Source organism: Capra hircus, chromosome 16 (assembly GCF_001704415.2).
Source record: "Capra hircus breed San Clemente chromosome 16, ASM170441v1, whole genome shotgun sequence".
Taxonomy (NCBI): Eukaryota; Metazoa; Chordata; class Mammalia; order Artiodactyla; family Bovidae; genus Capra; species Capra hircus.
Window position 1 is genome coordinate 49,948,040 of NC_030823.1, and position 13,151 is coordinate 49,961,190.

A 13,151-nucleotide genomic window follows, 5' to 3' on the forward strand; every position below is an offset into this window, starting at 1 on the left:
ATTCCACCTCAGCTGGACCTCCTAGATTGTATCCGGTGAGTACTGATGGGAAGGGGGAAGAAAACACAGCAATTAGCCAGAGGCTGTGCTCTGCCAAGGAACAGGGGGAAGAACCCCACTACAGATGCCCCTCAGAGAGCTACGACAGCCTCCAGCTCAGGACGCATGGGGCACTACCATCAGCCCCCTGTAGCCTATTATTACCAGCCATTTTCCTCTACAGATATATTAAACTGGCAGAGACATGCTCCACCTTACTCGGGGGAGCCACAAGCCATGATTAGGCTAATGGAGACTATTTTTCGAACCCACCGCCCTACATAGGATGACATAATCCAACTACTTGTCTCCCTTTTCAGCACTGAGGACAGACACAGGATCCTAACTGAGAACTAAAAATGGTTAAGAGAAATGGCACCTGAGGGTACTGCAAACCCACAGCGGTGGGCAGAGCTAGCCACCACCGATGAGAGGCCCAATGGAGACTGTAACACAGAGGAAGGCAGGGGCCACCTGGAAAGTTATCGGGTTACTATTTTACAAGGTCTCAAGAGGGGGGCCCGAAAAGCTATGAGTATCCCAAAATCCTCCGAAGTGATTCAAACGGAAAGCGAATCAACCTCTGAGTTCTGTGAAAGACTATGCGAGGCCTATAGATTTTATATGCCAATAGACCCAGCCAGAGGCTGCTGGGTCTCAGATGGTGATAAATGCAGCCTTTGGTCTCTAGCCTACCCTGAAAATGTCAGATGGGGGGACACCAAGTGACTCATGAATTTTTATACATCCCTGAATGCCCAGTACCTTTGTTAGGAAGAGACTTGCTGTCTAAACTGGGGGCACAAGTGACCTTTCCCCCCACGAAAGACCCACTGTTCGAGTGGGCCCAACCACCTATTTTACTCTTCCTCTCAGTAACCCCTCAAGATGAATGGAGGTTGCACGATCTCCCAGAAGGGAAAGTGGACAGGCTAAACAGTTGAGAGAGAAAGTTAACTCAACAATTCCCTGAGGTCTGGGCGGAAGACAGCCCCCCCAGGCTTGCACAACAAGTCCCACAGGTAATAGAACTCAAACCCGGTACAATTATGTCAGCACCCGCCTTGGGCCTGCCAGACCTTGCTCAGCCGTTTACTCTTTACGTGACTGAAAAGGACAAGGTGGCTATAGGAGTGTTGTCCCAGACTATGGGGACATGGGACAGACCTGTGACTTATCTCTAATCAGCTGGACAATGTTGACACTGGGTGGCTGGGATGCTTACAGGCAGTTGCTGCAACTGTCTTACTGGTCCAGGAGGCAACCAAGCTGATTTGGTCCAAGATTTGTTCGTAAAAGTCCCGCATGAAGTCAACACTCTCCTGTGAGGAGACCCCCATAAATGGCTGTCAACATCCCGGACTACGCAATACCTGCGACTATTATGTGAGAACCCCCATGTTACTACTGAGCCTTGTCAGGCCCTGAATCTGGCCACTCTTTCTTGTGGGAGAATGTGGGCCCTCACATGATTGCAAGGACATATGCCAGCAGCCCTGACTTGAGAGACCAGCCAATCCTGGACCCAGATTTGGTCCTGTACACCAATGGCACCAGCCTGGTGAAACAAGGACAATGACTGTCGGGATATGAAATAGTCATGGAAGAACCCATCGTTGAGGCTCACTCTCTGCCATCACACTGGTCTGCTCAACAGGCGGAACTATATGCTCTAATCCAGGCCCTCCAGCTGTCAAAAGGTAAGAAGACAAACAGTTACACAGGCTCGGTATGCTTTTGCCACACTACAGGGCCCTGTATAAGGAGAGAGGCCTTTGACAGCTAGTGAAAAAGATATTAAAAATAAGAAATTAAGACCCTATTAGATGCTGCCTGGGAACTAGGAAGGACTGCAGTCATACACTGCTGAGAACATCAAAAAGAGGATACCCCCCGGGCTCAGGGAACAGACTGGCAGATAAGACCACTAAATCAGCAGCCGAGGGCTTGGGGGTGACAAGTGAAGCCCCTATTAAAGCTCTCATATTGGCGGAGCTACCTGAGCTAACACTAGACTCTCCAAAATACACTGAAGCCCAAAACCAACTAGCCAAAGCAGAAGGGGCCATCAAGACTGAAAAGGGATGGTGGGAATTGCCAAGTGGCAAATTATTGGTACTGGAGGAGCTGGCACCCACTCTGGTAAGCCAAACACACCAAGCGACCCATATAGGCCATGATAAACTGGAAGAGCTAATTTGAAACTATTTCTTGGTTCCCCACCTCTCTTCCCTATGCAGGACAAAATCTCAGAACTGCACTGCCTGCTGAGGTCAATCCTGCCTCTCAGCACAAACAGAAACCTCCAGGGATTCAGGTAAAAGGCACGCTGCCCTTTGAACACCTGGAAGTGGACTTCACTGAAATGAAACCTCACTGATACTACCATTACTTGCTGGTCATAGTATGTATGTTCTCAGGATGGGTAGAAGCTTTTCCTACCCGGACTGAAAGAGCATCAAAAGTAGCCTGTGCCTGCTTAGGGAAATAGTTCCCAGATTTGGATTTCCTACCAGCATTGGATTGGACAATGGCCCGGCTTTCGTAGCTGATTTAGTATAACAAGTAAGCAAAACTTTAAACATCAAGTGGAAATTACATACGGCATATAGGCCCCCGAGTTCTGGGATGGTGGAAGGAACCAGCCGGACACTTAAAGAGACACTCTCCAAGTGGATCTTAGAGACTGACTGTTCCTGGGTGGACTTGTTTCCAACAGCTCTGTTCAGACTCAGGATGACCCCACAGTCCCATGGCTCTTCTCCATACAAAATTGTGTATGGGAGGCCCCCTCCCATAATAAAACAGGTGTCAACAAATTTGCCTCAGGTAAGGGGAGATGAGATTTCACAGCAGATGGAACAACTGGGTAAGGTAATAAATTAGGTAACTAAGGTTGTACAAGAAAGGGTGCCATTCCACCTTGGGGAACAGATTCACGAATTTGTGCCCGGGGATCAGGTGTGGTCAAGGACTGGAAACATGACTCCTTGGCCCCACATTGGAAGGGTCCATATGCTGTTCTAACCAGACCTACTGCAGTTAAAGTTGCAGGTGTCATTCCCTGGATCCACCACATGAAGATGAAGAGAGCTTACCGCACAGACCCGGAGGACTCCTAGTGGACTGCGCAGAGGGACCCCTCTGATCCCTGTGAAGCCAAGATCATCTTAAAGAAGAAACAGAGATGAAGCTCTACAATCAACTGCTGCTACAAGGACTTGCTGGTATCATCTTGAGACTGACCATAGTTTCAGTACAAAGAGGGACCTGTGCTATAATTAAAGTTGAATGTTGTATATATATTCCTGATTTATCTGGCTATATATCAGCCACCCTAGATGACATGAAAGGTCAGGTAAAACTTATGTCTGATGATAATCTTCCTTTTTGGACTTCAGTCCTATGTTGGGTGAAGGGTGATTGGTGGAAAACTATATTTACTATTGTTATAGTTGCCTTGATAGTTCTGCTTTGTGGACCCTTTATTTTACAATGTATTATGAACTTTGTAACCCAAAGGTTGATGTCATTCTTCCAAATTGGGGGTCGGAGAGTCAGGGTGCAATTTACCCCTATGAATGTCGCTCATACTATGAGTTAAGAGCATCAAGAAGAGGGACTGAAGGAGGAAACAGACAGAACAGGCTCTATCTTGAAAGCAGGACTCCATCTTGGGCTGGACCATGGACTTTGAGCTCTATGCCCAGTATCTACGGGAACGACATACCGACTGGAAAACCAGACCCCCGGATGGAAGAGCCTCAGGGCTCGTTCCTAGACTGTCTGTTACCTAAAAGAATACCCTAATTATCTGTGTAACCAAATAGAATCATAAATTCTATTATGCTTATTGGGGTATGATCACAGGCCTATTAATAATTGTCCACGTTAACTACCTAGGATTAAGGCATATGAATCACGGTTTAACTTTGATTGTATCTTTCTTTTCCTTTGTTCAGACTAGTTTCAGGGAATTTGGGGAGGTGGGTTTGGGCACGTACACTTAGGGTATATAAAGTTTTCAGAAAAACTGGTCGGGGTCCTTGGCTAAGAAGAGACTCTGCCTTGGGCCCGCCGATGTAATAAACTGCACTCCACTATCTGCATTGTCCTTCTGAGTGAGTGTGTTTCCCACAACGGGTGGCTACAACATTGGAACCAAGAGAAGCTGGGAACAAAGGGACAGAAAGACTGACCAGACAGGAGAGAGCCACATGGGTAGCTGCAGCAGCTCTTCTAGACCCCGTGAGGGTCTGCTGCTAGGCCCTGCGTGGACGGGTGGGTGAGGAAGGAACTGATGGATGGAGTCATGAGTGGACTCTAGCAAGCCTCACTGCCCCCCCTCCAGGAACAGAGGTGGACACACATCCTTTCCCCACTCGTGGGTCAGGACAGGCCATAATCTGGCCCAGATGTTGTGCCTTTATGTCTCCCCAGTGTACTCAGAAATCATGTACCTGTTGCCAGAGGGACAGGTGCCTCAGGGAGCCACAGCAGGTTGCCTGCTTCTGGGCCTGGTATGCAAAGGGGGCAGTGCAGAGGCAGCTGCTAAGGGGAGAGGTAGGGAGCTTCAGGCCCACCTCACATCAAAGGCAGACCCGCCTCTCCTGACCTGCCCTGCTCCCTGACCTAGCCAGACACAGGGTCCAGCAGGCGTGCGAGGGGGCAGGGAACCCAAGTGACCCCAGGGACTCTTCCTGTCCAGTGCAGCCCTTCCATCTCTGGCATTGAGAAACCTAGAGGCAGAGCCCACAGGAGGAGGGGCCCAGCTCTCTGCTGGGGATGGGGTGGTGGGAGGGGAGCAAAGCTGGACACTGGGGCAACAGGCAGGAGATGGGACCCACAGAGGGCCCACAGCCCTGTTCTCAGAACTCTGGGACACAAGCCAAGGTTGCCGGGTACCATCGCATTGGCAGAGTATCTGCAGGGTCCCCTCCCCAGGCTGAGTCCTGCGATACAAGGGTGGCAGGAACCACAGGCTACCAGCTGGAGTTTCAACCAGAACTGTTGTGTGCTGGTTGGTACACCTGAGATTGCAGGCACACGTGCATACAAATGTACACATACACACAAGTGCAGGCCACACAGCTGGAAACAGCCGGCTGCCTGTGAGGACAGAGAGCTTGCCCCTCCCATGCCTCAGTGGGAGGGGAAATGGGAGGGACCATCTTCCCCTTCCCAGGTCCAGCTGTAAGCAGCCCCCTAGCAGGGGGCCTTCCTCAGAGGAAGTTCTCAGGCTCTGCTCTGGGGGGAGAGGCCCCTTTGAGGGGAGCTTCCCTCCCCACTGGAAGGCCTAGGGCCCCCTAAGGCCCCCCTAAGGCCCCCCAGAGGCCTAGGTCACCCCTCCCCGGCTCCCAGCCATAGCCTAGGACAGGGCCCAGATCCTTCCTGAGCCCCCTGTAGCCTATGGGGACACAGTGCTCTCTGATGAGCTGGGTCACTCTCATCAGGGTAGCTGTCACTGTCTCATTTCTAAGATCCCTTTTTCTTTTTGTGAGAGGTGAGCACTTCCTGGGACTCTGGAGTGTCAAGTGCTATTGGGGCTACTTCAGGGATTGTGCCTGCAGTCCCCAGCTTGCTGGGCTGGGCCTCAGGGGCCTGTGTGGGGAGCCACAGTTCCCCTATCCCAACGCTGAGGGGGTTGCTGGGGCAGTTCAGGCCTCTGGGCAGCTGGCCTGGGCCTTCAGGTGAAGGCAAAGGACTTGGGGGGCAGGGGCAGGGGAGAGGTCAATTTCACCAGCTGTTTTCCACCCCCCTGTGGTGATGGGGTGGGGGCAGGCTTTGATTCTCAGGGGATTGGGGGATTAACCCTTTAGGAAGGAAGCAAAACAGGCTGGAGGAGGCTGTGCAGGGCAAGCAACAGTTGGCTAGATCTACAACCCTGAAGTCTGGGCTCACTCCCCTGCTAACCTTTCCTGGGGCAGCCTCATCCCACCCTCTGCACTCTCCCTACCTCAGTCTGAAAGGATTGGCGGGGCAGGGGGCTGGAGCCCCAGACCCAGACCAGCTAGCCCTGACCAGGTGATCCAGTTCTTCCCAGCACCCCAGAGAGGCTGCGAGCACCCCCATGGCTCTGCCTTCCTTCCACAGGCAGGCCCCACTGGAATCTACTCTCTCCAGAGCCCTGGGGAAGGCAGGTATAGACAGCAGGGGAGGAGAGGACAGTTTCAAAACAACTTTTTTTTTTTCCATTTACAATCTGCTGGGGAGTATGGAGGCTGGGGCACTTCTCTGGGTGGGGAGCAGGGTGATGGGGTGGGGTCTGGAAAAAGTCAGGAGCTGTTTCTACCAGCTCAGGCCTCCTGCGGGAAAGGAGCGCACTGCCTTGAAGTGATGGATCCAAAGCCCTTTGGTTTCAGCAGCACCCCCCTCCCCACCCCCCATTGCGCCCCAAGCCCTGGGGCCACCCCAGTGAGGGTATCAGCCAGCCCACTGTGGTCCCACAAGCCCATGCTCTCGCAGACTTCCTACCGGGGACCCTAGGTGAGAGAGGACAGTGCAGGAGGAGGCCACGCTCCACCTGAGCAGATGCCCCACCCCCAGTGGCTGGAAGGAAGGAGAAAGCCTAGGCGCGCCGCCTCCAGCCTGGGCCTGCCCCTGCTCCAAGGACCTGCCTGGGGGAGGGGCCACGGACTGCAATGGGGCGGGTCTGGAGGGGGTGGGGTGAGAACTTACGTCTGCAAGAGGGAAACAGGGACAGGAAGAAGCCACCTCCCACCTCGGCAGGGAGGAATGTGGGGGAGTAGGGCGGGCTCAGGACTTGGGGGTACAGAAGCTAAATGCCAGACAGCAAAGGCAGCCAGCTCTGGCCCTGAGGGAGCTAGCCCTGGAACCTGCCCTGGGCTCCTTACCTGCCCTGCTTTGCTCTGTGGAGCCAGTCCCTGTCTGGGGGTGTCTGTGTCCACATACGGCTCCCAGGCCACAGGGCCTGCACCAAGGCCAAGGCCGGCGGCCCGGGACCCAGAATCTCTCTGGCCTGGGCTATAGCCTAGGACTACCTTCCCCAAAGGCCCAAAGGTTGGCGTGGCAGGGAAGAAGGGAGGGTGTTCACTGGAATCAGGCAGGCCAGGCTAGGCTGTGGCCACCAGGACCCCCGGCTTCAGGACTGGGCAGGGCTGGTCTGGACTAATGCCAGACTCTCCGACCCTGTTCCTGTGCCAGGCCCGGAGAGGGCAGACAACACTTCCTTTCTCTGCTTTTGACTCGGAGTTGGGGAGGGAAAAGCCTGGGGAAGGGCCCCAAGCCTGCATCCCTCCTAGGGGATTCAGGGGGGCCCAAGAACCAGTCTTCATTAGGTGGGGGAGAGGAGGGTGGTGGGAGTGTACGAGTGGTGTCCGGACCAGGGTATAGTGGCCAAGGGCTGGAGGAGATGCCCGCTTAGCTGCCAGCCTGGGCAGCTCATGGTGCGTGGGCAGCTGGCACTGCAAGAGGCCAGGCCACTTCCCTGACAAAGCAGGGCGGAAGGGTCTCCCTCCTTCCTGGAGCAAACCTGCAGTCTCCTTCACCCACAAGTGGTGCAGAGGGAGGGACACATACCTGTCTCAGTTATGCTCGGAATGTGGCTCCCCAGGCAGAGGATTGGGGAGGAGGAGCTTCCTGGGGACTGGAGGCTGGGGAAGCCAGGAAGACCCTGCAGGCCCTAAGGGAGAAACTGAGGAAGACAATCCCAGTGGAGCTGGGGACCAGGTATGCCCCCCAGCAGCAGGTACCCCTGCAGGGAGCAGGGTCCAGGTAGGGATGAGGTGGGGGCATCCAGGGGGGTGGGCCTCCAGGATGTGTCCCCTGACCTTGGCTCCTGTGGCCTTTTAGGGGCAGGGGACAGGTGTGATAGATACACAGGTCTTGGGGTGACCTCCACAATCAGTAGCTTCACAGCCTTCACTCTGGGTCCCAAGGGACGGGGGCAGTTGTGGGGCCCCAAGGAGCAGCAAAGGGTCAGGGTCAGATGAGAGGTCATTGGAGCTCAAGCTCGGCCCATCCCTAACCCTAACCCCCATGCTAAGGTGAGGCTTGGCTCCCTGGAGAGCCTGCGGTGGAGTCAGAGGTCTTTATCTCTCTTACGGAATGGGAGGCATCACCTACAGAATGAGAGGCAGGCCCTTCTCCTGCCTGCTCCCTGCTGTGGGAGGTGGGAAGAGGGCTGTGCCTTCCTCAAGCCTGGCCCCAGCTCCTGAGAGCCTTGTCCCTCAGGCCTTGGGGATCCTTAGAGGGAAGCACCGCATCTAATCTACCCTCTCCCTGGCCCCCTGCCCCTTATGGCACTGCTTTCCTTCCAAAGAAGGGATCCGTGTCACCAGCTCAAAACTTCCAGGGCTCCCCAGAGCCTTACAGTGGACCCCAAGCTTCTCATTCTGGGCCCCTCCCTCCCTGGGGGCTTCCCCTCTACCACCATCCCCATACTGGCTCAGCTGGAGCTGGGGCCCTAGACTGGTCCCTATCCTGGGTAGCCAGCAGATAGCAGATGAAGTCTCACTGGGGGCTCTCTCTGCAGACCCTCCTTTCCAGGGGTCCTGTGCCCAGCCTGACATATCCAGAGCCAGGGCCTGGCCTGGGTAGAGTAGGACCTGGCAAGATGGCAGACCCTCTTCTGCCTGGGGTGGCCCCCCTGCCACATGCCCTCTGACTCCACAGATCCTTGAACTAGACCCTTCCGGCTATGGAGTTAATGACTTGTCTTCTTGATCTTGCAGAAACAGATTTTCTGCAGCCTGACCCCTCTTCCCACCTCTCCTTAGCCTCCAACTCATCCTCCAAAACTGGGGATCACACTCCACAACCTGCCTCCTCTCCATGCCACTCTCCCATCTTTCCCCTAGAGTACAAGCTTCCAAAGCACAGTCAGGGTCTCCAGTCCTCACCTTGTGGGAGGGCCATGCTTGGACCCCTCAGCTAAGCTAGTGCTGGGAAGGGACCAGGGACATAGCCCTGCTGGCATCTCTATGCGGTGTTGCATCAGGACCATAGATGCAGTCCCAGGAGCAAATGACTACAGGCTGAGCAGGATGCTACAGGGCTCTTCACTTCAGGTTCCACACCATCCCCCCACACACATAGTCCGCCCCAGGCCAGATGAATCCACCATCCAGGATCCCACAAAAGCAAGCCAGCACCACAGCAGTAAGTTGGGTAGAAGATGGAACTTCCCTACCAGCCAACAGAGCAAGTCACAGGGACAGGGTCGCCTTCCCAGGACAGGAAGTCAGGGACCCTTCCTGCTGCCCTGGGAGGAAGCGATCTCTCCGCCTCCTCCCATACATCCCTCCCCATGCAGCCATAAGGGGACAGACAGGATGTGAGGGCGACAGGCAGTTCCTACTTCTCCCTGCTACATTCCTCAGCCAAGGATCTCAGCCCCCAACTGGGATTCTCCTGGGGTGAAGGGGATGGGTGAGCCATCATGTGATTCCTGCTCATCTCTCAGAGGTTAGGATGAGGGAGGGGTGCTCTTGAGCCATTCAGAGTAGACACATGGGGATAGCAGACAAGGAAAGATACTTCACCTCTGTTAGGGGATTCCACAACCCCTCAAACTCCTAGAAGCAGCTCACTCCACATAACTGTCCCTTCCCAGAAATGGCAGGCCTCTGGGAACACATAACAGGGTAGCCTCCCCTCCAGCACAATCGTTAAGCCCCACCCCAATGGCTCAACATCTGGGCCCCGTCTAGACATGTGTTCAGGCTTCTGCAGAACACAAACAACCGGTGTTCATTCACCTGGTCCCAGCCTCTCTCCTAGAACAGGGAACTCCACGAAGGGGTGTGCAGAGCTGGGGAGGCGGAGGGAAGAATGGGAGGCCTATCCCTTTGCAGGGCTGAGACTCCAAGATGACAGATAGTGGCATCGCTAGGGCCAGGGTGGGGAGTGCTGCTTATGTTAAGAGTCTGGAGCTGAGGTGGCCAGAAAACCAGGGAGCCAGGACCCAGAAAAGGAGGTCAGACCACAAGATGCCATGTGCCCTAGCCTAGGACAAGTTCTCCTCCGCCCCCAAGTCACGTGCTCTGCTCGGCCCCCCACACACCTTCCACACAGTGCTCGACCTCCTCCAGGTTCCGCAGGGTGATGCGCATGAGGCTGGAGTTTAGCATCAGCTCATTCTTGTGGGCCGGCCACAGGTATGGTGGGGCAGGGTTCACAAAGAAGATCCTGGTGTCTCCAGTGGACACCTGGTTGTCACAGATGAGGGGGTCTCCGAAGCCGCCAATCACCACTTTGTTGCCTCCGTCCAGCAGGCTTTCCTGGGCCACCACATCTTTGCCCTTCAGGTACCGCCAGACCCGAACCTAGAGTGGACATGAGGGGGTGTTCAAGTGTCAGTGGTTCTCTTCTCACTGGGTAGACCAGGGGAGGTGGCGAGGCCAGAGGCAAACACTAGACTGGTGCCTGGACTTTTCCTTCTTTTCCCACCTCACTTGCTCAGGCCAGATGTCCAGAGTATACCCAAACCCTGGGCAGATATGTGGAGTCAGTGCCCCCACCCCCGCCCAGGAGGAAGCTTCAGGGAAGCACACACACGTGACAGATGCCGCTGCCCTTGTTAAACTCCAGGATACCTGGCCTGAGAACACACCCCTTCCCTCAAGAAGCAGCCCCCCAACCCTCAGGTCTAGGTGACCCCAGCCACCCCAGTTCTAAATGTCCACCTCACTTCAGGTATGGGAAGGGGACCCATCCAGCCTGGGGTGCCTGCCGTCCACACCCTACTCTCCCTGTCAACCCACCCAGTACTTGGGCCCACCTCTGGGAAGAGCCAGGAGCAACTAACAGGGATGATGAAGTTTCAAGGTGATGGGCTCTGAGCTCAAGGCTGCTGTCCAGCTTGGCTCCATGCAGCCCTGTGGGTAGGCCAAGACACGGGCCAGCCAGGAGGTGAAAGACCCCTCCTCCTGCAAGGCTCCTACAGTGAGCGCTGCCAAGGCAGCCTGTGAACCACAAAATCAAGTTTGGGCAGCACAGGGCAGCCCCACCCTCCACACTCTGCTCTTAGGGCCCTGAGGGCATCTGTTCAGACAAACCAAGCCCTGGGGTGCCCACAGACCACTGGCAGTGGGGGCAGGAGGGCCACAGGCACTGCAGGAAGAATGAGCTGCCCTAAAGGAACAGGCCCATGGGGACTGCCCGTGAATGCTGTCTCTGAGAAAAGACACCCCTTTCTTCAGGATCTCTGGGGGCCAGGACGTCTGGAAAGGGGAGAGAAAGCTAACAGTGGCCCATCCACCTGGCCCCTCCTGCTGGGAGCCTTGGGTCTGCAAAATCTACAGGGACTCCCTCCACCCCCCAGTGGCCCAGGGACGGTGGGGGTGCCAACTCTTCCCCCACCCCCCATGCCTAGATACAGAGTAGGCTTTGGAAGGCCCATAACCAGCAGGGGCGGGCTGGGCGGCTTTCATCGCCTCCCCCCACCCCAGCCACACCCAGGAGCAGCGGGGAGGAAGTCGGGAAAATCCTGCAGGGACTTGGCAAAGTGCCCTGGCGGTGGTGGAGGGGAGGGGGCCTGGCGGGGGATCCCAGCTGTAGTCAGCACAGGCCAGTCTGAAAGGAGCTGCCACCCCTCCCCATCTCCAGGGAAGAGGAATGATCCGATTTCTGGTCAGGGAGGTGGTTTTAGGGGCCAGAGGGGAACAGGGGCCTGGTCCCTTCAGCCCTCCCTAGGAACAGATTGTGGGGAAAAAACCACCAGACCTACCCCGGGAGCTCCCAGATCCAGCTGAAGGAGAGGCCAGGCAAGGCCCCTCTCCCTAAGGCCAGGGGATATACAGCTCTCCCAGGGATGGGGCACCTGCCTTGCACCCCCCCGCACTTGAGACTCAGCAACGGCCCCGCCCACTTCTCTGCTCGGACCCCACACCCATCACTGCAGCAAGCCCCACCAGGACCCCCGCGGTTGGGAGACAGGTGTGCACCCCTCCTCTCTCTCAGGACCACCCCTTCTCACCTATGCAGAGAGGGCGACAGCACTGACCGCAGGCCAAATCACCACCTCCACCCCAAGCAGAAAGCGTCACCTTCCCTCGTCCCCTTTCCTTTGGCCAGTGGGGAAGGGGCGCGGTAGCCGAACATTCTCCGGGGGGCGGGGCGCACTTGTTTCCAGTAAGGGAGTGGGTTTGGGGTGAAGGAATAGACACCGTCGGGTCTCCAGGGCCCGGGCACCGCGAGCGGGACTGCAGCGGCACAGCAGGAACTTTCCCTCCGGCGCTAGCGAGTTTTCTCAGACCCGCACCCGCCCCCCCACCGGGGGTCGGCGGTCGCCAAGGGAGCGGGAGCCGGAGCTGGCGCTGCAGAACGTCTAGGGCTCGTTCCCACGGCCCGGGGCGGGGGTCTCAGCGGGTGGCCGGCATCGCGATGGGAAGACCTCCGGGCTAGGGGTCCGGGATCGTGGGGGAAAGGCCCCCAACCAGGGGTTCTAGAAGGGTCTGAAGGGACTCAGGGTCCCGGGGATTCCCAGGGGGCCCACCTTGCACGAGTATGTGTGCTGCACCGGGTCCACGTTGAGGATCTCCTCCACGGTGCCGGTGAGCACCACGTTCGCCTCCTCCTCGCGCCGCTCCAGCGCGCGTTCGGGGCACGTCCCGTCCGCGCTGGGCAGGGCGCGCACGGCCACCACCAGGAGCAGCAGCAAAGGCTGCAGCAGGGCCCGGCTGAACGGCCGCAGGCTGGCCATGGCGCGGGTAGAGGACGGCGGAAGGCGGCCGGAGCAAGCGCGCGGACCGGGCCGCGCCGGAGACGGGACTGGACAGGACGGGACGCAGCTCTGGGGAGGCGGCAGGAGCGCGGGCGGCGCGGGGGCGGGCCCTGAGGCAGCACCACCCCCTTCCCGCCCCCCTCCCCCGGCCCGCCCGCCCCCGCCCCCGGCCCTCCCGGCGCCCTGCGACCCGCGGCAGCCGCAAACAAAGCGCCGGGAAAGCGGCGCCGGGCGGAGGCCTGGCTGGGGGAGGGAGGGGGCCGGTCTAGGTTTGGCCAAGGTGGGTGGTGGGCCTGGCCAGGCCGAGGGGCGGGGCTGGGGCGGGCAAGAGGGTGCTCTCCCAGCTGCGGCGCACTCCCACGGACGCCCCTCCCCCGTTCGCGCGGACGTTCCACCCCCCACCCCCCCGCCAGGAAATGCGGCTGAA

General features: G+C 57.2%; 1 protein-coding gene and 1 long non-coding RNA gene across 4 annotated transcripts in view; one reads left to right on the forward strand and one right to left on the reverse strand.

Annotated features, from left to right (window-relative positions):
• Positions 1 to 12,821, reverse strand: part of AGRN (agrin) — a 39,114-nt gene extending 26,293 nt beyond the window's left edge. For 2 of the 3 annotated variants that reach the window (XM_018060561.1, XM_018060560.1), the window contains exons 1-2: positions 12,497 to 12,819; positions 10,064 to 10,325 (exon numbers count right to left, since the gene is read on the reverse strand). In XM_018060561.1, the coding sequence (XP_017916050.1) occupies positions 10,064 to 10,325; positions 12,497 to 12,703 (469 nt within the window). In that variant the 5' untranslated portion in view covers positions 12,704 to 12,819. Of the gene's footprint in view, positions 1 to 10,063; positions 10,326 to 12,496 lie in introns of all 3 variants that reach the window. The other variant, XM_018060565.1, reaches the window with a different exon arrangement.
• Positions 40 to 4,143, forward strand: LOC106502959. Its single transcript, XR_001296641.2, has 2 exons — positions 40 to 1,739; positions 2,280 to 4,143. It is a non-coding gene; the product is annotated as an uncharacterized LOC106502959 (long non-coding RNA).